The sequence below is a fragment of the Lucilia cuprina genome, chromosome 6 (genome assembly GCF_022045245.1).
Source record: "Lucilia cuprina isolate Lc7/37 chromosome 6, ASM2204524v1, whole genome shotgun sequence".
Taxonomy (NCBI): domain Eukaryota; kingdom Metazoa; phylum Arthropoda; class Insecta; order Diptera; family Calliphoridae; genus Lucilia; species Lucilia cuprina.
In genome coordinates, this window is record NC_060954.1 from 20,269,819 (window position 1) to 20,295,645 (window position 25,827).

The 25,827-nt window shown below is 27.2% G+C and overlaps 1 protein-coding gene across 1 annotated transcript in view; it reads right to left on the minus strand.

Moving 5' to 3' along the window:
* The window catches only part of LOC124420503, a 61,317-nt gene that overhangs the window by 30,745 nt on the left and 4,745 nt on the right, over positions 1 to 25,827 (minus strand). The window contains exon 2 of the mRNA XM_046953471.1: positions 12,561 to 12,672. Coding sequence (XP_046809427.1) covers positions 12,561 to 12,672 — 112 coding nt within the window. The remainder of the gene's footprint in view (positions 1 to 12,560; positions 12,673 to 25,827) is intronic.

Sequence of the window (25,827 nt, forward strand, 5' to 3'; positions counted from 1 at the left end):
GTATAACAACATTAACAATATAAAAAAGAAACAACTACATGAATAGAAAACAAATAGTAGCAGTAGAACAAAACTCACACAACCCAAGCTCTCCCTATTATCCTTTTCACCAACTTAATTTGTTTCACTACTTACACACAAAGGAAAACGTTAAGAACTTTTGGTTTTGTTAAAATAGAAAAAACAGACAGGTTTTACTTACACACTCACAAACACATGCACTGATACAGATACAGACATATAAAGCTAGATACAAAATACTTTGTATGTGTTTATGTTTAAATATTATACAAATTTCCATCTTATATCTACTTTGGTATTAAAAATATAAAAAAAGAATGATATGATGCAAGAACAAAAAAACTCAACATACTAAGACAAACGATATGTTTGTGATTTATTTGCGTAAAGTTTTAAGCTTCTATGTAAGACATGAAGACAATATACCACCACTACGTATACACAACAAAATACAACAAATATTTTTATAATATGTATACGCATACTTAAGAGTAATCTTGAATACATAAATATTGTATGTATTGCACATATTAGACCAGTCCTTAATAAATGGAAGCTGTGAATAGTTAAAAATTTGTTGCTAATAGGTAACAGAAACTTGTCACCTATCATGGTGAGAAGTATAACCATTAAATCATGTGTTGTAATATTAATTTCGAAAAGCGATCAAATATATGATTCATACATATAGGATAAAGTTAGGTAAATTTTCATAAAATTTGTTTTTGGAGGGCATAACTAATAAATAACCAAATATACACTTTTTACAATTATTCCTGTTCAAGGAGGCATATTAGTGTGGTAGCTGATACTCGTGTGTAAGTAAGTAAAAAAAATATGTAAACTAAAGAAAATGTGTATGTATGTATGTATAAATATGTATATTTACTCATGTTTATATATTTTTAAGTTTATTTTCTAACAACTAACACAAGCATGACACAAGGATATCAATTGCATGTCTTAAGACTGTTTAATATACAATCCTCTGTGTATTTTGTGTTTATTTTATAACTTCGATTCATATTAAATTATATGAATTTTTGCTTCAATTTATTAATTTTGGATTATTATTCCAATGAGGAAAAGTTAAAATCGTAGAGAGATAGGGGTATCACGCAGATCTACTTTTTGAAAAGATTTAAGGATATTCATGCATCCACCATTTCATTTATTACATTTATTACAAAAATTCAATTACAGCAACAATTAATTCAAATTTATTACAGCTAACATGTAATTAATTGATTATATAATGAGTTGCTTGAAGTGCTACTGTTATCTTAGAAAACATGCTATTGTTGCTCTGACACAATACCAGGAAGATTAACATCATATATGTGGTAACATAAAATTTTCAACAATGTTCTTGAAGCAGTTGATAACAATTTGTTATAATTATCGTATTAGTTTTAGTAAATTTATTACAAATATGCTTCTCAAAATATTAGGCTAGGTTAGGTTGATAGGAGGATGTATACTACATCAAGTCCCCAAATTTAAAGAAATTCGTGTAACAACGGATTCCTACTGGTATTTGCTCTAATGTTCCGCTTGACCAAGACATTCTATCTGGGATCAGCGTTTCAAAGTTTCTGACATATATACGGTATACGATCAAAGTGTCCAGTGTACATTGGTGACAGCCGTTCGGCTGTAAGCGACACCTCATATCTTAAATATGTTTCAATGGGTTCAATACCTAGCAATGTTTCCAAAGCCTTGCTTAAAGTAGTACTAATGGCACCACTTATACCCAAGCAGCATGTACGCTGAACTCCCTGTAGTAGTTTGATATTGCACTTTTTGTCTAAAGCAGTACACCAGATTATTGAAGCATAACCTAGAATTGGTCTAATCACACTTTTATAAAGCCAATTTGTCATAGTAGGACTTAGACCCCATTTCATGCCTATAGTTCTCCATCCCAGACCATCACAGACCATCACAGATGAGATTTGTTGATCATATCCTCTATGTATTGTCTCTATTTTAATTTTCAGTCAAAGATTACACCTAAGTACTTAAATTTGTCTGTCACTGGTATCTTTTTGCCCAGGAAACAAATTTTTGTCTTTCCTGTGAAAAGGCAGATTTCCATTTTTGGGGGGTTAACATGGAGGCCTCTCGGTTGCGCCCAGCTTATGGCAGTATTCAGAGCCTCCTCAGCTCTTCTATACAAGTAATTTGGATCCTTTCCCTTTAAAGGTAATACGACATCGTCTGTATAGCAATCGGTTAAAAATACTATTGAAAAAGTTTGCAATCAGTCCATTATTACGCACAGCCCCCATACAATCTTACCCTCTGAATCTTTTTTTTATTTTTCTACCAAAATTTATAAGGATAGGCCCATATTTACCCCATATGAGCCTTCTTCTAAAAAATCTATTTTTTTTTTTGCTCAACAATAAGTACAACTGTTACGAAATTAAGGTGTAGGGTATGATATGATTCATGTCCGACTAAATATTCATACTTGTTTGCTAAGGGTTTATATTGAATATATCATAAATAATGTTTTTTAATAAATTGCAGTTATAAATACTTAATAAAGGTTATAATTATTCAACTGACTTGGGAAATAGAGATAGAATAAGAAATATATTTAATTTAAGAAATTCTTATTACATATAAACAAAATTTTCCCTTTTATGTACTCTTATGTAAATAACAATTAAATATTAAAATATTTTATTAAATTTATGTTGAAATTTCAAGTGCTACAATTACTTATATAAATTTACTTTTACTATTACTTAAATGTGTATGATGTGGCATAGATACAATTATATAAAAATTACAACATTTTAATGAAGAAAATTTCCCAGTATGTAGTTAAATTGATGGTAAATAAGAAAAAGTCTCTAGAGACGAAAACAAAAACATAAAAGTTTACGTTGTACTTAATTTTCATATATAATTCCTATATTATTTAATGATTTAAAAATAATAAAGAATAGGAGACATATTAATAACATTTAATTAAAGGTTTATAAGACATTTCTTACACAAAATATGTTTTATATGCCTTTGTTAAATGACTAAATAAATAAGGTTGTAGACCTTGTATTCGTAAATATATAAGCTGTTTATTATAGGTTTATTACACATATTTTTCATACAAAATTTCTGCAATGAAGAAATTTCACTAAAATCATTTTGGTTGGAAATGAATTTTAGTTAAATTTTCGAGAGTGAAAAACCAATTTGCGAATAAAATGTGTAATGGTTGGCGAAAAGACTTTTTGACAGCTGACATTTAAAATGCATTAAAAGGATTAAAATATTAGAATTTAAATTTAAAATTGAACTATCGATAAAACTTTATGCAAAAACTCTTGCTTTAAAATATTAAGAAAAAGTTATGCTCTTAACTTTATTAGCCGTTTTATTTTTTTCATTGTATCTATAAAAATGCATATCTACATTTACACTTTGCCACGTTCCACATAAAACCTATGTATATGTACATACTTATATATATATATATAAATACCACATAATTTTTATGGCTACTTAGAATAAAAACAGAAAAGTGAAGAGTGGAAAAAATAATGTAAAGGAAACTAAATGAACTGTTAGAAAAAAACAGCTACAATAATGGCAGAATTTAAGAGTGCATTACAATAAAATCCCATTTTCCAGAAGTAGTTAACTATAAACATTACAAGATTTCGTGCAACATTTATACAAGAAGAAATATTTTGCAATATATTGCATATTTACTACTACAACTAATAACTACCGACGTTCGTTACTACTACCAGCTAAACACTCGAAGAATGAAAAAAGTTTTTAGTAGAATTTTTAAGCTCAAAATAAAGTAAATAGTGCAGAAAGCCTTTGGAGATATAAATTGTTCATATTTTTATTTAGCAAAAAACCCAAAGAAATGCGTTGCAAAAAAAAAACATTTTTATATTTTACTATTTTACTTTCTTTGGGTGTAATTTTATAGTATATTAACATGGCCAACATTAATGTTGCTTCTAAGAAATTCTAACTGGAATTGGAGGAAAAGCAAAGTAGCAAAACTACAGCATAACTAGAGAAAAAAAAAACTCATCACAAGAAGAAATATGACACATTTAGAAAATAAAAAAAAAAATGAAATCTACATTGTTCAATTGTACAACAATATTAAATTCATATATACGTTATGGAGGACAAGCGTAGAAAATAAAAAAATACTAGAAGAAAGACTAGAGAATCTGTTAAACTAAAAAACTAAACTCTTTTCTTTTGGCTGTTGTTGCCTTCAAGTTTCATATTGCTCGAAATGATATGAGAATTCTAAAGATACTTGAAATTTTTGATATTTTGACTAGGTTTTGTGTTGTTACTTTAATACATTCATAAACATATTTCTTCCTTTTGGGGAAATAATTTTGTCCTTCGTTCCTTGTTCTGCTTTCTTCAGCTAACGAGCACCTCAGGTTTTTTCTCTGTAAATATTGTAGTTTTTTGATTCCTTATTTTTTTACTTGTTTCTACTGTTTGTGAGGTGGGGATATGTCTAAAAGTTTGGTTGTATAGGGTTTGCTAAACAAAGTTATTTGAAATACTTGTATTCAAAAAAATTAGAATATATGAGAGAAATCTGTGTTTAAACTGATATTATTTTAGATATTTATCTAAAAGTTTTGATTTATAGCTAAAAACCAAAATCTAAAAAAACTTGTTATTAATTTCTTTTATCTTTCCTATTAAGGACTTATTCATAAACAAATTTTTGTTTTATAAACGCTTTATAAATCAAATTTTGTATTAAAATTATGTTTTATAAACATAAAAAGATAAAATGTTGTTTTCCGTACAATTGTTATTCCTAGATAGTAGAAAGACGTAGAAGTTTTTATATGGAAATTATGTTTTATAAACCTTTTATAAAATGAAATGTTATTTTCAATAGGATTGATATATCTAAGAGCAGAAAGGCAGAGAAGATGAATAAATTAAAAATAGGATCTTATATATTATAGCTTATGAAATCGGAAACAGGGTTTCAAAAAAGTTTTAAAATATCCATTGAAAAAAGTTCTGCAATCTAATGAGTCTGTACAACACTCTCGCAGACATGTCTTGAAATATCTAATATTTATTAATCTTTCTGTTTTTATCCAAATGAAGAAAAGTATGATTAATAATTAAAGGTCTTCTGAAAATGTATACCACTTTCTTTGAAATACCAGATGAATAGTTAAATAATAGGTTTATACAGCATATATGTATTTTAGACAGATTGATATAATTAAATAGATGGCTCAACTTTTCTTTCCAAAATTATGGAAGATTCCCTATCGCCGGCCGCATTTCTTGTAAGAATTTTTTGCTGTTTCTATTATTGCGTGTACTAAATGTTTTTTTGTTTTACTACTTGCAGCAGCAAGTTTTCTACAATAAATACATTAGACATGCACTTCAAAAACTTTGATATGATTTAGTAGTTTCTAAGGCGAAATATGAAACTAATCAAAAAATGCCTTACACTTTTAATAGAAATATTAAACAATTTTTGCTTCTGAAAAAGCTTTAGACCCATACTAAACACTTTATGAAGGGCAGATCCAATACATATATTTTTTTAACTTTCAATGAACATGAACAAAATACATACAAGTATTTATATGAATATTTCTTCTTTCGTTCGTTTGCTTGTGAACATGTTGTAGTAGTGGATGTAGATGTTTATACATCTTGTTGTCATCATTTCGTTTATTTTTACATTTTTTTCTATATATTTTTTGCACAACAACATTAATGTAAAAAGTATCCTTAGGGTAATGGATGACAAGATGACAACTCCCGTTGTGTATTTAAAATGTATTTGTATTTATAAATGTATGAGAGTGTATGTATATGAGCAAGTATGTGATCGCAAAATCATGGATTTTAAGAAAATTTTACTAAAATACATCTGGATAGAAAGATAAGTGTTTGCATTAGTAGGTAATGAAGTTATTTAATACATTACTTGGTAATTAGTAAGCGTTATCAGTAATATTATGTACACTAACAAGTAGTAAGTGATTCAAAACCAAGCTTCATAAGAGTATCCAAAGGGTATAATAAGTATACAATAATATTAAAAAAGTATAAGTTTTGAAATTTAAAAAAAAACAACACCTATTTTTCTACACACATGTGTATAATTTCGCATGTATGTGTGTCTCTCAGTTTAGATGCATGTTTCAGAGAAATCAACAATATTTTGTTAAACTAAATTATCTCTGAAAATGTTATAAAGACAATTTTGAAAAAAAAACAAAAACAAAAGCAACTGAAAGAAAATTACGTTGATAGATTCTAAGTAACATTGTTAAGAAATGCCCAAAACAGTCATAATATTAAGTATCAAGAAAAAAGAAAGAATGTTACAAACAAAAGTATAGAAAATGGACTTTGTTTTTATTATTATTAAAAAACAGAGAAAAATAAAAAATGCTACATGTATCAATGATGTAATACAATGTATAAATGTCGTATTTTTTTATAATCATACATACAAAAAAAAAAAATAAAAATATTGTAGTTGTTTTTTGCTTTAATTATTTAAGATAATTTCTCGCACTAAACAAATTTTTCTTTAAAAAAAAATTATTAAAATTTAATAAACAATTAAAAATGATTATTCGAGCAACTACATTTTCACATATAATTGGTTCAGATCTTTGTTATTGACTTTTAAAATTTTTAATTTAAATGAAACTTGATTTAAAAAGTTAAAAATCGTATTTTAAAAATTTCCCATTGCTTTCAAAAAATTTCTGTTTAAAATATAATCTAAAAACAAATTTAAAACTTCGAAATTTTTTTAAATAGAATTTAGAATTTTCTAAAATCTATTTAGAATTTTTTAAAATGTATTTAGAATTTTCTAAAATTTATTTATTAATTTCCGAAATATTATGACAAATTTCTAAAATGCTATTAGAAATGGTGTAGTACTTCATGTGAAATGACTGAACATTTTATATTCATATGTACGTATGTATTCTTTGGCTATTTAGATGTCATAAACCGACAAGTACAATTTTTCTTAATAATCTCCGCTTCTTTTCTTTTTTTGTTTTTCCAGTTGTTCCCGTTAAAATAATGGAAAATGTATTTCCTCATGTTGCAGTCTCGTGCAATGTACACAACATATTGAGCCTCCTGTTCATTTACAAGATTTCTAGTTAAATTGTAAAATACTATTGTAACCTACATAGACAATGACTCTTAGATACCTAAGTACATACAAACACATACTAATATAATAAAATTTCAGCAACAATGAAACTGAAGTGCATACAAGCGTATTTTTAATAGAACAAATTTTTGTTCCTTTTCATTTTCTTTCAATTTTCTTACATCTTGTTAGTTTTCATCACATATGATACGAATACGTGTATCACAAGACAAGATTCCAATACGTATTACATTTATGTAAAAGTGTTGCCCAGCATCTATTGTTGAAGTACAAGTATGTTTTTTTAGAAAATTTTGTCACATAATTAAATTTGATAGAGTTTATGTAACTGAAACATTTAGTATCCCTTTGTAATCTAGAGATAAAATACTTTAAATTTTTAAACTTTGTTTACTGTATAACGTATTAATGCGATAAAGGAAGCTAAATTGACTTCTTTCTAAGTTATGAAACTATCAAAATACCTAGTCTCAGTACAGCCACCCCGACTTGCTGGGTATTTATGTTAAAGTATTCATATGTGTATCTATGTTTTTATACATTTATTGTACATGAACATGTATGAGTGCAACACAACATTAACTTTACAAGTATAAAAATTGAAGAACGGTAACAAAAAAATATTTTAAAGGGGTTTCCGTTGATGTGCGAATAATATGAAACAAATTGCAGTACACCAAAGTGACAGAATTTCCCGTTGCTCGTTTGTTTATGCTGTCACATCATGTATAAGAATATGCATTCTATGTCTAGAAACACAGCCTGTAGGATATACATATTATTCACATAGCTCATATAGCGCGCTCGAATTGTTCTTTCTTGTAATAGTCTTTTGGTTGTTACTGTCATCGTCATCATTGCTATTATTTTCTTCATCGGCAGGCAACATTATTCTATGCGGAATACTTCTCAAACATACATAACATACATACATATATACGATATTCAATTTAGAAAGCTTTCATCAACATGTATACACACACGTACATATATATGTATGTATGTGAAAATTTAAACTTTTAAATACATATCATCATTTGTACACTTAAAAAGCATATTCATATTCCAGTCGTGAAATCCAAAGCCATTTCATAAGTAGAACAGATCAAAACAAAGAACTAATGTAAAATAAAATAGGACATACTTAACCGTCTCTATTTATGAAATACATCGCGCATTAACAAGAAACTAGTTAGCATTAGGAATCGAAGTCCTTGTAGCTGTTAAAACAGTTAGTTTTAAGCCTTCACCAATATAATTAAAATAAAATCTACAATAATATGATCACTGCAGTCTTATCTATAATTATCACAACTATAATAAATAAATATACAAAAATGTATATTTAAATGACTGTCACAGATAATATGAATATAATTTCCGCTTCGAACATATTTTTGTCACACTATTTTTATGATTTAAATTTCAAAGTTAAAATAGTTGCGGCAACTAAATATATCATTATAGTGAGTATAATTCTTAGATTAATAATTTTAACTATTTTCAAATCTAATTTTTTCTCTAAGTGTCTAAATATTTATTAAGTATACACATATACTTATCCAACTATTTGTCCAACAATGTATGTATTCATATTATACACCTAAAAATGCAATTGTTGAACATGAAAATTCATGAATGTTTCTTCTTAAATATGCAATCTAGTAAAGATTGTTGATAAGATGAAGGTCCTAAGTATAATTCCCAAATTCTTAAGCTATAATTACTTTTTCACATACTATTGTAAAAGGATCTGCAGTAAAAATAGAATGGTTTTAAGGACCTTTTTTTGCAATGTTTCTCATTCTATTTGTCTATAATTGGTAGTTGTTATAAACGTATGTATGTATGTATGTATGTATGTATGTATGTATGTATGTATGTATGTATGTATGTATGTATGTATGTATGTATGTATGTATGTATGTATGTATGTATGTATGTATGTATGTATGTATATATGTTTGACATACATATACACTGCCGAATGTTTGTAATATGTGTTTGTATTTAATATTATATACCTTTAAAATATAATGGTATATAAAATTATACTCAAGTGTATAATTTTGCATGTTTCCCATAACGTTTTAGAGTAATTCTATTTTGACAATACTTAATGTAAAAATGTTGTTTGTTTATAAAGTGGTGAACAATTTATAGGGCTGGATTATTGTAATGATTTTGTAAATCACAAAAATAATTTTTAAGCAAATACTTTACAATTTTGCCATCAATATAGAATTGCCTTTTCTGTATAAACATGATCGTTCATCAGTGGACCCTTGAAAGCATAAGCTAAAGCCTGCTACAGGAAATATTGTTCATATCGGTTCACGACTGGACCTAGTATCTAACATAAATTTTATCATTGTAATATTGTATATACCTTAAAACCATACAAGATCTCTCCACAAAAGTCTTTATGCAAATTTTATATTTCATACAATAATCTTTAACTTTTAAATGTGTACACTCCTATAAAAATCGATAGACTCTGTGTGCCATATTCCCTGAAAAATATAGTTTTTCTGAATATTCTTTCCCTTAAACCCCCCACATGTTATTCGTGCACCAAATAAATGCTTAAAGATCCAATATCTTAAATATTCCAAATATTTGTTAAATTTTTTTGCATACTTTTAGTTCAAATCCTTTATTTCCTTTACATAGATAAATAATGAAAACTTATTCTACACTCTGCTTTTGTTAATTCAAAATGATTAATTTTTATTTTATTCTCTGGTACTGGCTAAATGAAGTACTCGTATATTCGTCTAATCTCAAATAATACCAGTCAAATAAATAAAAAGTTTTTCTGCTTTTCCTTGGAATCCAAAAACAAATATAAGAAAAAAACAGTGAAAACTTTTTACCACACGTGATTAACTTGACCAAGTTTCCTTTTTTTCTTCTTATTTTGTAAGAAATTCTAATCATTAGTATTATATTGTCATCGTCTTGAGAATACTTAAAAGGAATATTACTAACTCTATATACAAACACAGTAACATCGGAAAAACAGCACACCAGAGAGAGGAAATGCGAAAAAAAGGTCTAATGAAGGCGACCGTGTAACGACATTGCACAATTACAATTAACAATGAAAGATACCACAATTGAATTACAATAAGAAATGGAAAATAGTTAAAAATGTTGGTTATGTTAAAATTTACACACTCACTACTTTCAAATTCCATTTTACTCACTCAATTTAATGTATAAAGCGATATGAATGTATGTCGGTAAAGGTAGACTACAAATACTTTAAAGAAAATGTTATATAATCAAATATAATTAAATGAAATAATAACGAATAAAAGCAACAAAAATAATATAAAAAAAGAAAAATGAAAATATTAATATTTTTGTTTAATTTAAAGTAAACGCAATGAATACAATTAAACATTCAATCGTATTGAAGAATTGCATTTAAAGTGAAATCAAGAGGAAAAAAGTGCTCTTCTTCGTGCCTTTTTGCGCAATTGAGAAATTTCATTTCACTACAAATGCAATCAAAAGAAAATCACACAATTGTAAAGATGAAAATCCAAACATACAGAAGAGACTACAGGCTGTAAAATATAAAGTCCTTTTGAAGATAAAAAATTTAATAAAGTGAATGAAAACTTAAAGTTAATTAACGTAAATGATTAATGATGAATAAATTGGTACAACCACAACCACACAAGTTAGCTAGATTGAAAGGTGGATGTTACTGTTACTTTAGATATAAGGAAATAAACTAACTATCCTACAGGAGGCACCCTTAAAAACTGTATAGTTTTGTTCTTTGGTGGAAGATGTTTATTCTAAATTTATCATTTAGTTTTCCAGATATATGGATATATTTTTGTGCCATGCCCACTTTTTCTAGTCCGCTCATTTTTGTCCTAAATATTTATGTTGAAGGAATGTTACTTGTACACTATAATCACTCCCATTGTTAGTTATCTTTCTGTTTTGATAATAAACATTCACGATGACATTAAAATTATTTTGAACTTAGATACAACAGTTTTAGAGATATATCAATTTAATTATTAACTTTTTACTAACGATCCCACACCCACTATTGCTTTTACACCCTTTATCTTAAATATTCATAAGCAAGTCTCATATAATTTCTTTCAAATATACATTCATTACTATTTGTACTTTTGTATTGTATAAAAATATTTAACTTATTCTTAATCTCTTTTTAATATTTCCACTATTACATTGTTTCAACACAAAATGGTAAACATTTTATCTTTGATAAATTATTTAGGTGTGTTTTTAATGGGAAATCACAAGTCATATCACACTGACAATATACATATTTTAGGGCAAAACCAATATAGTAAAAATAAAAAAAACATTAAGAAATTTTAATGAATTGGTCAGTTGATTATTGTTTGTCTTGTATTGTATTTTGTACTTGCAGACAAAAAGGAAGAATGTTTATTGAACACTTTTGTATCGAGAAAGAAGCAAAAAGCAACTGCAAAAAAAAAAAAAGAATTGTTATCGGTATGATAAGTTGGCCGAACTGTTCATTTATTGAAGAAGAAAGAAAAGAAATATGAAAATACCAAACAATATAGATAGATTTGTCTCAGTATGAGATTGTAAGTATGTGTGTATTTATGTGAGAGCTAGTATGTACGAGTTGTTAGATTGTAAATTTAGGACAATAAACTATGGCAATAATTCTTCGAGTTGGAGACCCAAAAATGGCCTCAAAATTACACCACAAATATGCATTCAGACAATGAATGAATGAATGTTTGCAATGTGTTTGCTTCAATAATAATACGAAAAGAAACGAACGTACAACAAATACACTACCAATAAGTACACAGTTATAAACATAGTTGGCTAGATAGTTGGCAATATATTTACACATACATACAGACAATAACACTTCATTGGAATCTTTGTATGTATAGACATGAGAATAGAAAGATAGGTGTGAATTGCAATTTTTATTTTATTTGTTAATTTATTTTTAACTTCCTCTAATACCAAAGAGGGAGTTTTTGATTTTCATTATAACATACAAACTTTAAATATATAAAGCAATTTTTATTTACTCAAAGATAAAAAATAAACAAGTACACATAGTTTTTTATTCGCATATGTATTAGCATACATTTTTGTGCTTGTATGCATATGTGTTTGTGTGTAGAAGGATTTAGTAAACTATCGAAATTTTCCTCTTAATACTTAAAGATGAAAAACAAGGTAAAGAGTTAGTTACCCCATGTACAGCAGTTAGAATTCATGTTACACAAATCTATACATGTGTGTGTCTAAATATGTTTGTATGTTTTCTATTTTTTTTTTTTTTGAGTTTACTTACCCATATTATTTGGATAGAGTGTTGGCATTGTGCCATCTTGTTGGTAACGGGGTGGTGGTAAATCTGTATTGTCTACCAGATATGTTGAGGCTGCTTTTTTACGAGCTTCATCCTGTATGAAAAAAAGAAAAGAAGGCCAAAGCAAAAGACAAAATATTATTTTCAAATATTAGCTTTTGGTATTCACAATAATAAAAATAATAATGATAATGTATAAAAAAGAAAAAAATAAATAGAAAAAAATATTTCTGAAAAAGTTTCAACTTCTTTGAAATCTCGTTAAATTAGTTTCTTCTATGGAGTCTTATAAATATTAAAGTAAATAGAAAAGTTTGTTATCAGTATCTTTAGTAAGTTTTTGGTTGGGATTTTAATAAGTACTAAACTAAAGAAGGACTTGGCAAATTCTTTAACTAATATTTACTAACATCTAATATCTTAATTACACTCTTGGTTAGCAGCAGCACTAAATCCTTCAGATGGAATTAAAATTTTTTGTTTTGTTACCACGCGCAGCAGTATTAAAGCTTTGTAGTATATTGTAGATTTTATGGAACTTGGTCAATGATTAATTATAAACATTTGTTAAGCCAGTTTGGTGGTATTTCTAGACATTTCATTTCACTGAACTCAAGCTTTTTTTCTTTTTGTGCTTTCTTTGTGTTTTATTTGTTATTGTGGTATTTTTTTGATGATGGTTTGTTTTTTATTTGTGTTTAAAGGACTCTACATTAATCAAGTAGAGAGGGTATTGGGAAATTGTGCTGTTGTTTACAACATGTACATATTGTGGTTCTACATCTACGTATTGACTCAGAATTAATTTTTAATAAGGCGATATCCATACTTATTTTCGATCAAGTTGGTGTCTTTGTATGTATTGATCAAAGAAAACTAGTGGAAATAGGTAAATTTTAATTAGTAATATACATCAATAACCGGTGTAGCGTACTATAGTGTCGGCCATGACTGCAAATGTTTTCTGCATTATTTTTTTAAATCATTCTCATTGAAATACTTCCTTTTTTATTATGGTAGTTAATTTTTCATTTCATTTTAATTTTCAGCCTTCCTTTTGTAGAGTAGGGAGGTGGGGTGTTAAGGGATTAGTTGTAAGTCGTCAACTATATCATATTGTTTACTGCATTGGCAGGCAACTTTTTTGTTATTTCAGTCCATTTAGACAGTTTTTTGTTTCTAGTATTCTAATATACTTGTCAAAAAGTTTTAAGGAAATTGGACAAAAAAGGGAAAAATTAATACTTTTTGTTGCATTCTATTTAGATTTTATACAAATATGGTCATTTGTAAACATTTATGTTATATTGTAAAAGATTAAAACCATTAATACATAATATTAAAAATGACATTGCATTAATTACAAAAACACTTGATTTAAAGAAATTTAGATCAAAGATACAATTGGTCTTACAAAGCAAATCTTTTAATAAATCATAGATGTAAAAGGAATAAAATTTTCCTAAAATGTTCTTAGTCAGAAATGAAATAAAAAATAAAAAGTATAAATTTTCAAAAATTTTTAATATTTTATTATTTTTAAATTGGAAAATATTTTCATTTTGATAATTTATTCTTTAGCTGTTCTATATTTTTATGCAAATATTTTTATACTTTATTAAGACAGACAACTAAGCTGAACTGTCAATATCTATAATTGACATAAATAAACAAACAAAGATATAAAACAGAATATATATTTTTCCTCCTTTTTAATTCAAATATTAAAATATGAAGTTGTTAAAGCATGAATGAACATTTGAACATAATTAGCTCACAAAAACAAAGACAATAGATAGCAACAAAATGTGCCCTTTATATGTTTAGCTTTGCTTAGAGTCATCATTTGAATTCTTAATTAATATTTCTGAAGGGATCATAAACATTTTCATAAAATCTTATTAAACAAATTGGAAAATTAGCAATCTGTCAAGCTAAATTATCTTTAAGTGCTGTATATTTTTTGAAGAAAAATTAAATGGCAAAATCAAGTGAGATTGTTATTAATGAAATTGTTTGAAATTGATTAGATAATAAGGAAATTCGGATATAGAAAATTAGGACTTTAAAACTACTGCACAAATTTAGTATATTTTATAAAAATAAGTAGTGAAAAAAGAGTGTGTTTGTTTTCAATTTTGCCAAGCTTTTGTAGATTTTAGATGCAAATATCTTGGAAACAACAAATGTATTTTTTATTTAGATTTAATTTGATTGACAAACTCTTCGTTTTATATTAATGGGCAGTCGCAGCGTATGAGTTATATATTTTCATATGAAAATCAGTCAGTATTATGTATACGCGGCCATGTAAACTATTATAGTGGCACATGAAACAAGTATGAATGTATAGTCGGACATTGCCGACTATATAATACCCTACCCTACCAGTCAGTATGTTAAATAAGTGGATCATTTTAAAAAAATTAAGCATTTAATTTGTTCTTTAACCGTATTGTGGAACATTTTTACGTATAATTGACAAAAAAAAAACAAGGGGAGTTTGTATGGGGGCTAGGGTCAAATGAGGCCCAATCACTATAAAAATTAGTAGTATCGTTCTAAAAAATAAGTTTTGCAGATTTTTGTTGACATAATAGAACATTTAACGTAAGTATGAGCCTAAAGGCCCTATTCGGGGGGTACGGTTGTATGGGGGCTAGGCGAAATAATGGACCGATTTAAACCATTTTCAATAGCGTTCGTCCTTGAACCAAAAAAAGAGTATATGCCAAATTTCATCAAATTATCTTGAAAATTGCGATCTGTAGCGTGCGCACAAAGTTTACATGGACACACAGACAGACAGACGGACATAGCTAAATCGACTCAGAAACTGATTCTGAGCCGATTGGTATACTTTAAGGTCTAGAACCTATATTTTTGGGTGTTACAAACATCAGCACAAACGCATAATACCCTCCCCACTATAGTGGTGTAGGGTATAATTATTACACAATAAATTTAGGAAAATAAAATTATGAATAATTATGTAAGTATACGGTAAATATATCTTAGTTTTTGAAATATATTTTAAATAAAAAATTTCCGAAAGTTATGTTTTAAGTAAGAAATAACATGATTTTTTATTCCTAAATGGAAGTTTGTCCTTGGCAGGCTATCGTCAAATTTAAATTCAAATATCTTACTATATTTTTTTGGTCTTTTATGGGCACTTTCAGATACATATAGAAAAACTGATTTTTTGCTAGATTTCAGCTAGAGATAACATAACAGCTAGATCACTATATAAGGTTCTTCCAATATTTTCCACTTAAAAAATAGCACAACAACAAAATACAATCAAATATATAAATTTTAAATGTAAGGTATATATCTGATGTCTGTTTCAGTGATATATTCTAGTACAGCATTTTGTAAAAAATATTAGTCAATACCCTAAACAGGGTCATTCAAATAATAGTTTTTTGACAAAATAATTATTTTTTCCCCTTTTATACATGCCAAAAATCTAGATATTCCCACTAAATGCATTTTAATTAGAAATACATATTAAACTGGAATATTTGTTTAAGTACATACCAGATTAATTTACAATTTTCCTTTTATATATTAATACACGCACTGGCAACAACATTTACATTTTGATTAATGTGAAGTATATCTTAAAGTTATATTTACAATTTTCAGGATTTGTTTAATTTATTCTACAAGAATTCAAATAATTACTTTCGTATTAAACAAGTATTAAGTATGTTGTCAAGCAAAACAAAACAAAATTATTTTTGAGGCTCAATTTTCAATTTAATGAAGAAAATTTGTTACTAAATCCAATGTTGCAAAAGTTTAGCATTAAATATACAGTATATTCAATACGAATAATAATACGTTAATGATATAAATAACTCTAGATGTTTAAGGAAACAAAAATTACCAGAATTTGATATACCAGAGAGAAAGAGGAAAACAAAACCAACGAATTTGTTCATTTGTCATTTGGCTACGAAACAAAAATTAATTTCGACTGATAGAAACTGTTTGTGTTGGATTTCTTTTTTGTTAAGTTTCTTTTTTCTTGTTATGTTTGAAATTTAGTTTATTTATGATTGTATGTGCTACTGCCACAAACTTATACCAAGTTGTAGATTTATAAATACACATCTATACGTATAATAGCCACCCATCCAACTTAAGGATATTTAGTAGACGCATAAACACACATATACATATATTTGCATTAGTGTGGCACTTACTTTTTCAAGTTGTTATTTCCATATTGTATTAGTTAAATATTTAAAATATAACAAAAACTAAAATAAAGATAACTTAAGCTTTTCTTTAAACTTGCAGACTCATAAATCAAATAACATAGAATACCCTCCTAATATTTACATACTTAATAAAAAACATCGAATACTTTTGCTATTATAAATGGAAGTTTGATTAAAATACTTTTGTAATTTTTCCATTCCATTTTTTTTTGTTCATGACAAGATATAACTTTAGATGAGGAGGACTATAAAGATGGCAGTAGTAATGCTCCTGCAGGAAAGACCTTAGTCAATTACAAAACAATGACTTGAAGGGATGGATGAATAGATAGATGGATGTATGAATAAAATAATGAACGAATAGAGTAGGAAGTATCATTAAAATGATGTAATCAACTATACAGCAGTCAACAGCTACTCATCAACAATTTTAAAAGATAAATTCCAACCAAATAATATTCAAAACCAAATAAAAAAAGTGAGGGCAATTTAGCAAACAGACAGACAGCTGGACAGACTTGTCTGATACTAAAGAAACTTAAGGAAACCTACAGAGAAAATAAAACATTACAATTCAGAGATTGTAGTTGTATTTCATATTTTATCTCGTTTAAGATATATTTTCTTGTAGTAATTGTTGTTATTGTTTTTGAGGCACTAACAAATACATATTATTTTTCTCCTTACAAACGCATAGTTAGCGAATAAACAAAACAAAAATTTAGCCAAATAAGCAATAATAAAAACAGAGCTATGAAAGTGTGAATTCTTTGTAGAAAAGATAGGCAGCACCTAGAATACAATTCACATTGTTCTATTAGTACATTTTGGTTGAATTTTCATTAAAATCAATCCTGAAATGAAATTTTTGCTAAAATTTCCTTAAAATCTAATAAGAAATATATTGTGATTTTTGGTCATAATATTCATGAGATTTTTATTTAAAATCAAAAATATATCAAGGAAGGAATGAAAATATCAAACCTTGAATATTGAAAACCCATTGAAGTTATTCAATTTTTAATATTTCACAAATTGCTGTAATTCTTTCAAAAACATGTCGTATAATTAATTCTTTGATTTTGTGGTTGGCACAAATTTAAGAAACTTAAAAGAACCCAAGTTATTCTTAAAAAGCACAAGAGCAGCAAAGAAACCAAAGAAATATACACAAAGTTTGCAACTTAAATAAATAGACGAAAGGAAAGGACCTAAGGAATATTCAGTTCGTAATGTATACGAAATGAAAAGGCAAAGAAATAAAACAAATGAACATTTCAACGTCACTTGTAATTAATCACACGCCAGCGCTTATCCAGCATGATTTAGAACTAACAAATCGTTTCAAATTATTATAATAATTTATTATTTTAATCTTGAGTTACATGTGAGAGTGTATGAGTTTCGGGTACTAGTTGTACTAGAAAATGAAAATAAAAAGGGAGAAAAAGAAAGTTCATACGCACTTATACAAACATAGATTTCAGTTCTATATATGTATGTGTTACTGTATATTAAAAGCAGAAATAACAAGTTTATTGTTGTTGTTTCATTCAATGCAAATAATCGAAGTCAGACATCTTGAAATTGTTAAAATTTTTCAGAATCAACAGTATCAACAATAGCAACAACAATCAATGAATGAATAAAATAAATGAGTCTGAGTAGGGAAACATACAAACAACTTTTTTTTTATTTATTTCCTTTTACTCTTGTTTAGAACAAAAAAAGAAACTGGCAGTTCATCACTTCTCTTAGACAACTGCAGAAACATTCATAGAAATATGTATATGAATGTAGATATGTGTTTGTTATCGAAATGAAATATTTTTGCATTAGATACGTTTTATAGGCTTCATATTAATCTTTATGTAAATTAGTGTTAAAGCCAAATGAAGAAAAATAAAAATAAACACAAAATCAAATGAAATAAAATAAAAATATACACACATACACATCCTTAAAAAGGCGTGTAATTTATTTTTCATATAGTATTACTCAATAGCAGTTGTTTGTTTGTTTTTTTTTTCCTTCCTAGCTTTAAGATGTTTTGTATATATGTAACACTTGTTGTAATGATAGGTATGCCTGCATATTTATATTTGATAATTAATGTTTGTATGTTGATTTATACATAAACTCATGCCTGAATGTTTACATAAATATTTTCAATAATAACACTAACAACATATGTTTATTATTATGTTTTACAACGTTAAATACAGCGATTTATTTTGAAAATTTGTTGGTTGTGTAGAGTAGTAGAAAAAAGAAAACATGTGATTTACATGTTTCTTATATCGTTCTCAATTTCTCGTTTTATTAACTTAAGATTGTTTTTGTTATAGCTATTGACGTTGCTATTGTAGTTACAAATAATAGATTGTTTTTCAAGGCTGCTGATAATAAGCGCTGGCACAAAAGTTATGACATGCTATTAATTTACAACAATCAGATTTCTGTAATTATTGTTAAAAAAATATTATTGATTTAAATGTAATATTAATTGTATATTTTGAACGGCAAAACAAATTATTTTGATGTAAATTAATAGATTTTAAATTGTACTAAAATTGCTATGATTGTTGACAATTTTATGAGGTATATTTTTTATATAGTATGAAAATTAATATTAAGTATAAGAACACAATAATGAACAAGTAAGAGTGTTATATTCGACTATGCCGAATCTTATATATCCACCATCAAATCATTGCCATATAAATAAACTTTGATAATTGGAATATTTTATTATTATATATCGATACTAATGTGAATATCAGGTTAATATTTGAAATAGTTCTCTTAATGGGGGTTTAACTATTGACAGTGAAAATTTCGGATTCGACGGTAGGAGGATTTCAATTCCTTATTTATTTCAAATTTTATTGTTATAATTATATTTTTACGCCAGTAATGAACATTAAAGACATTTTCTTAAAGGGAAATTATACAGGGTTAGAGACAATTATGGACCGATCCTCATAAAATATGGTAGAGTCATTTTAGCCTAAAATTAGTTTATATGGAATAGCGTTGGGGTATTCGTATTATCAGCCAGTTAAAGTAATTTTCTTAAGGTTAACTTATATGTGGCGGTAAGACTAATTATGAACCGATCATCCCTAAATCTCGTAGAACAATTTTTATTTATACAAATCATATTTATGTATAATTTCTAACCAGTAATGAGCATTGTAGTCATTTTCGGTGGGGTAATTATGGACTGATCCTCGTAAAAAATGGTAGAAAGATTTCGCTCCCTATAGAACTTATCAATTTCGTCACGTCGAATTTCGTCACTGTACTCGAATTTTTAAGCCAGTAATTAGCGTAAAAGTATTTTTCTGATGGAGTATAGGTTCAATTATGGGGCGACATCCACAAAGCCCCCATACAACCATACCTCCAAATAGGGCCTTTTGGCTTATAATTAATTTAAATGATCTATTATGTTAACAAAAGTCGACAAAACTTAGTTTTATAGAACTTTAAATGACACTACCGATTTTTGTAATGATCGGGCTTCATTTGACCCTATCCCCCATACAAACTCCCCTTTAGAAAATGACTTAAAGGTCTAAATTCACTTACAAACACTAATAACACTTTTAAATTCTTCATAAATAATATTGAAGAAGACTTAACTCCCCCTACCAACATTTTTAAGGATAGGGCCATATTTTTCCCTACTCCCCTTTAAGCCCTCCTAAAAAATCTCTTTTTTGCAAAAAAAAAAAAAGTAAAAATATTCCGAAATAAGATTAAAAAAACAAAACAAATGCTTCATTTTTTTAAATAATCCCCATTTTTAACATACATACTGACTCGTGTAGGGTAACATATGGTCGGCTACGCCCGACTATACATTCATACTTGTTTTCTTTTGTGTGAGAACCGAGCCTTTCTAATTATAGAACACCCTTAACTTGTGCATGCATGTTTACATAACTTTTATTCACTTTTATTTATAGTGTCAAATTTATTGATTTATTAATATAATTTTATTTGCAACATATTTATATACCCTTCACCTTCGTGAGAAGGGTATATATAAGTTTGTCATTCCGTTTGTAATTTCTATAATATAATTTTCCGACCCTATAAAGTATATATATTCTGGATCCTTATAGGTAGCGGAGATGATTAAGCCATGTCCGTCTGTCTGTCTGTCTGTCTGTCTGTCTGTCTGTCTGTCTGTCCGTCTTGCATAATTCTATCAGACATACGACCGGCAAGAACGCTTTTAAAATCAGCGAAATCGGTCCATAAATAACGGAGATATGAGCAAAAAACCGAGACAACCTCTGAAAATTTCATATAAAATTTAGATTTTTTATTCATGCTCAGACAGAAACTGCAAAAAACAAAAACAAAATACATAACAATACGGTAAATATTGTTATTGTAATTTGTTTATAAAAGCAAAGCAGAGCAAGAGCAGCAGAGCAAGAGTAGCAGAGCGAGAGCAGCACTAATGTTTTGTTATTGGCTAGAAATATGAAATTAAGTATGTAGAGCCTGGATTAAGTGAGAACCTATAAAAGGGGACTTTCTGGTACTTTTTCGTTCTTCAAAAGGTATTTTTTGAAATTTCTATATATATTGAACCTAGAAACATGAAATTAAGTATGCATGGCCCGGATTAAGTGAGGACCCAAACAAGGGGAGTTTTTGGTACTTTTTCGTTTTTCAAAAGGTACTTTTTGCAATTTTTACAATATTGAACCTAGAAACATGTAATTAAGTATGTATGGCCCGGATTAAGTGAGGACCCATAAATATTTCATTTATTTAAATTTACATATAAATATAAGTATACATTTATTATAGAAATATAAACTTGAAAAATTCTCAAAACTTTTTCTATCTAAAGATTCAATTATTATTTTTTTAATACATTTTATAGAGTTATATTTTTTATACTAAAAAAAATAAGAAAATAATGAAACAACATTTTGTAGTTGTTATTTTATTCAATAAACATCCATCACATTGTATGTAACAAAATACTTGGAAAATTTTATTTTATCCCTAAGTTGCAAAAAAAAAGGAAAATCAATCAATTTAAAACTGTTCAATACCAGTAACAGAAAAAAAGAACAACGCAGGTTCAACTTTTTAGTTTAGATAAATTAGTTAAATTGAATTGATTACACTCAAACATATTCAAACATACGTTTTTTTGAAAATCCCTAAAAGAGATTCTCATTTTGATAGTAATTTTATCAATAATAAATTAAATTCACATTTGTCTTGTTATCTTTCAAGGGCGATAAAAGTTTTTATTTTGTGGCAAAAACAAAAAAATAGATTTAAACATTTAACTGAAATCTTATGATAATTTCAATTTATTTTATTGAAAGTTTTGCGTATACAAGATTTATTACTAATAACATTTATATACAGAAAAACTAGTAAGAGTATTTTTTAACTTATTATTTTACTTATTTATTATACTTTACACCTCTACAGTGTGGAGGATATTATGCATTTATGCTGATGTTAGTAACACCCAAAAATACGGGTCGATAAAGTATACCAATCTGTATACTTTTTGTCGATGTCAGTCCGTCCGTTTTTTCCTCCTTTATCCCCAATTTTTAAAATCTCCACTTATCGTTTAACAACTGGTTATTCTTCTTAAACAATTTAAAAAATATCTTAACCATAACTGACAAACATAACATAATTCCCCAAAAACGTATATATGTATGTTTTATGTTGCTGTCGATTTAAGCTGAACTTGAAGCTTCACGTTGTTGTTTTCACTGTGTATTTTTTAACAATACTTTTTTCTCCAGATTATTACCCATATCTCATTGTATTATAAACCGAATGATGCTGATTAAAAATAAAGAATTCTCGTAATCATTGTTAATAAAATTATAAAAATTTGGATATTGAAAATATCATCGGAGTTCAGAAATTGGATTTCAACATACATAAAGACAGACAGACGGACATAGCATAAACGACTCCCCTTTCTATAAGCATCCAGAATTTAAATAAATTTCTAGGGACTGCTCCTGTGAATTTTAAATTTCTCAGAACTTTAAAAATTTTAATGCAATTAAACGCTTAACCTATTAAGTATTTAAACGTTTGTTGTGTAGGTGAAGAGTACTTGAGGCCAAAAATAACACAGCAAAAATAAAACGAAGAACTTCCAAAAAAATATAATTTCTTTTAAAGGGTCGAAAAACCCATTTTTTTTAATTGAAAGTATATTTTTTTACTGAAAATTTTTGAATTAAATCAATTTTATTTTGGAGTTAACTGACAAATGCTTGTAATTCATTTATTTATTTATGTTAATACTTATTATTTGAATCAAATTAATTGTATTCTATTATACAACAATTTCATTTTCTAATAACTTCCAAAAAAGAAGATAAAAATTTCTTCCTGATTATGACTTCAGATGTAGTGAATTTGGAATCAAATAAAAACGACATATCCCCTATGGCAAGCCTGTGTTAAAATCATAACTGCTTCATGTCGGATCAGTTATACACACAATATTCAAGTAGTTTTATTATAAATCGTTTAAACGTTATTTAAAGCATCGGTTAAATAAAATGCCATAATTTATGTAAAATTATTGCAGCATAGAAAAAAACTCTGCTACAATTTGTTGCATATTAAAATAATTTCATTTGTATGGGTGTAAAATATGTAAAATAAAATTAAACAATACAGTAGCATGTTCTTAGTGCATACATAAAAATGTTTGTACGTATTACATATGTATGTATACATGTAAATACATAAATTGGCCGCAGTGTAACCATTAACATTTTTATAATATTTATATTAAAATAATATCCAATTGTTTTGTTTACCTTTAATTTTAGTTGTTTTTAACAATATTATAAATTGTCAAAATAATAAATTATGGTTTTTATAATAACAAAGCAAAAAAAAACCAAACAAACACATGATAATTTAAAAGAAAAAAATACTAAAATTACACTCGAAAATATATTCTAGTTATTTTCAAAAATATTTTTTTTCAACTTCAGCTCATAAAAATTTCATAGACTGACCAAAGGAGCTGCATTTGGAGCACTTATTGCCTTCTATGTTGTGGTAAGTTTTCTTACTTATGTTTTTTTCTAGTAAATTTAAATGAAATTTCAGAAATGGTGAAAGCAACTTAACAATGAACTGTTTATTATAACTAGTATGAGGAATGTCGGATATGTATTTACATATGTGTGCGATTATTTATGTATATGCCTGTCTATATTTGCAAATAATTAAATTAAATATGTATATGTATGCACTATTTACTATTTCAATTTGTTTTAGTTTGAAGCGTGTTAAAAACATATGAATATTTATATTAAAAAAAAATGCTAAGAATTATAAATCATCATATAAATATTTAGCAAATAAAAATACATGTACAAATAATACATTTATACATAAATACGTTTTTATATTTAAATATAAATAATTGTTAAACTGATGCATTGATACGTGGCTAAAATAATTAAAATAATCACAGATTTGCTTACTAAGATGAATGATATAATGAAATGCAATATTTTTATGTTTAATTTAATTATGTATCTAAAAAATCACCCAAAAAAAAAAAACTGGGATAATATTATATTACAACATGTTGTAGAAATAAGGAGTTTTTAATACACAATTAATAAGCCACTTTTACCCTTCACATTTAGTTTTGTATAATTAATTGAATTGTACTCAGAAATGTCAAAAATTCTAATAGAATTTATTTAATATTATTTATACCCTACACGACTATAGTGGGGAGTATTATGCATTTGTGCTAATGTTTGTAACATTTAAAAATATAGGTACTACTCACAACTTAAACTGTAACAATCGGTTTAATATCAATTACTAAGTTGATTTAGCTCTGTGTGTCCATGTAAACCTTGTGCGCAATGCAATTTTCAAGATAATTTGATAAAATTTAACACATCTTTTATTCCAAGAACAAGCCTATTAAAAATGGTTAAAATCGGTATATTGTTTCGTCTAGTCCTCATGCAACCATATTCCTGAATAGGGGTTTTGAGCTTATAATATTAAAATGCTGTTGTATAGGCAAAACATAGTTTTAAAATAATTTTTAAAGATACTGCCGATTTTCGTAATGACCGGGTTCTCATTTGACCAAAGCCTCCAGCCACAATCACTTATAAACACTAAATTTTGCATAAATAACTTTAGTGTAGACGTAAATGTCTCTGTCAAAATTTATAACGATAGGCCCATGTTTACCTCTTTTACAGAGAATTTCTTATTTTTCAACAAATTGTAAAAATATTTCGTAATTAGGGCAACAATAAATTTGAATGGTTTTTATACCCTACACCACTATAGTGGGGAGGGTATTATGCGTTTGTGCTGAAAAATATTGGCCCTAGACCATAAAGTATACCAATAGGCTCAGAATCACTTTCTAAGGCGATTTAGCTGTGTCCGTCTGTCCGTCCGTCCGGCTGTCTGTGTGTCCATGTAAACCTTGTGGGCACGCTACAGGTCGCAATTTTCAAGATAGTTTGATGAAATTTGGCACATACTCTTCTTTTCGTTCAAGGACGAACGCTATTGAAAACGGTTGAAATCGAATCATTATTTCTCCTAGCCCCCATACAACCGTACCCCCCGAATCGGGCCTTTAGGCTCACAATTACGTTAAATGTTTTATAATGTCAACAAAAATCAACAAAAATTAGTTTTATAGAACAATAAATTACAATACTAATTTTTATAGAGATCAGGCCTCATTTGACCCTAGCTCCCATACAAACTCCCGTTCAGAAAATGATATGAAGGTCAAAATTAACTTATAATTACTAATAAAACTATCAAAATCTACATAAATGACATTAAGTAGACGTAAATTCATTTACCAAAATTTATAAGGATAGGCCCATATTTAAACCTTCTGCCCTATGAGCCCTCTTGTACAAAATCTGTTTTCTGTCAACAATAAGTAAAAAATTTAACAATAAAATAAATTAAATGCTTTATAT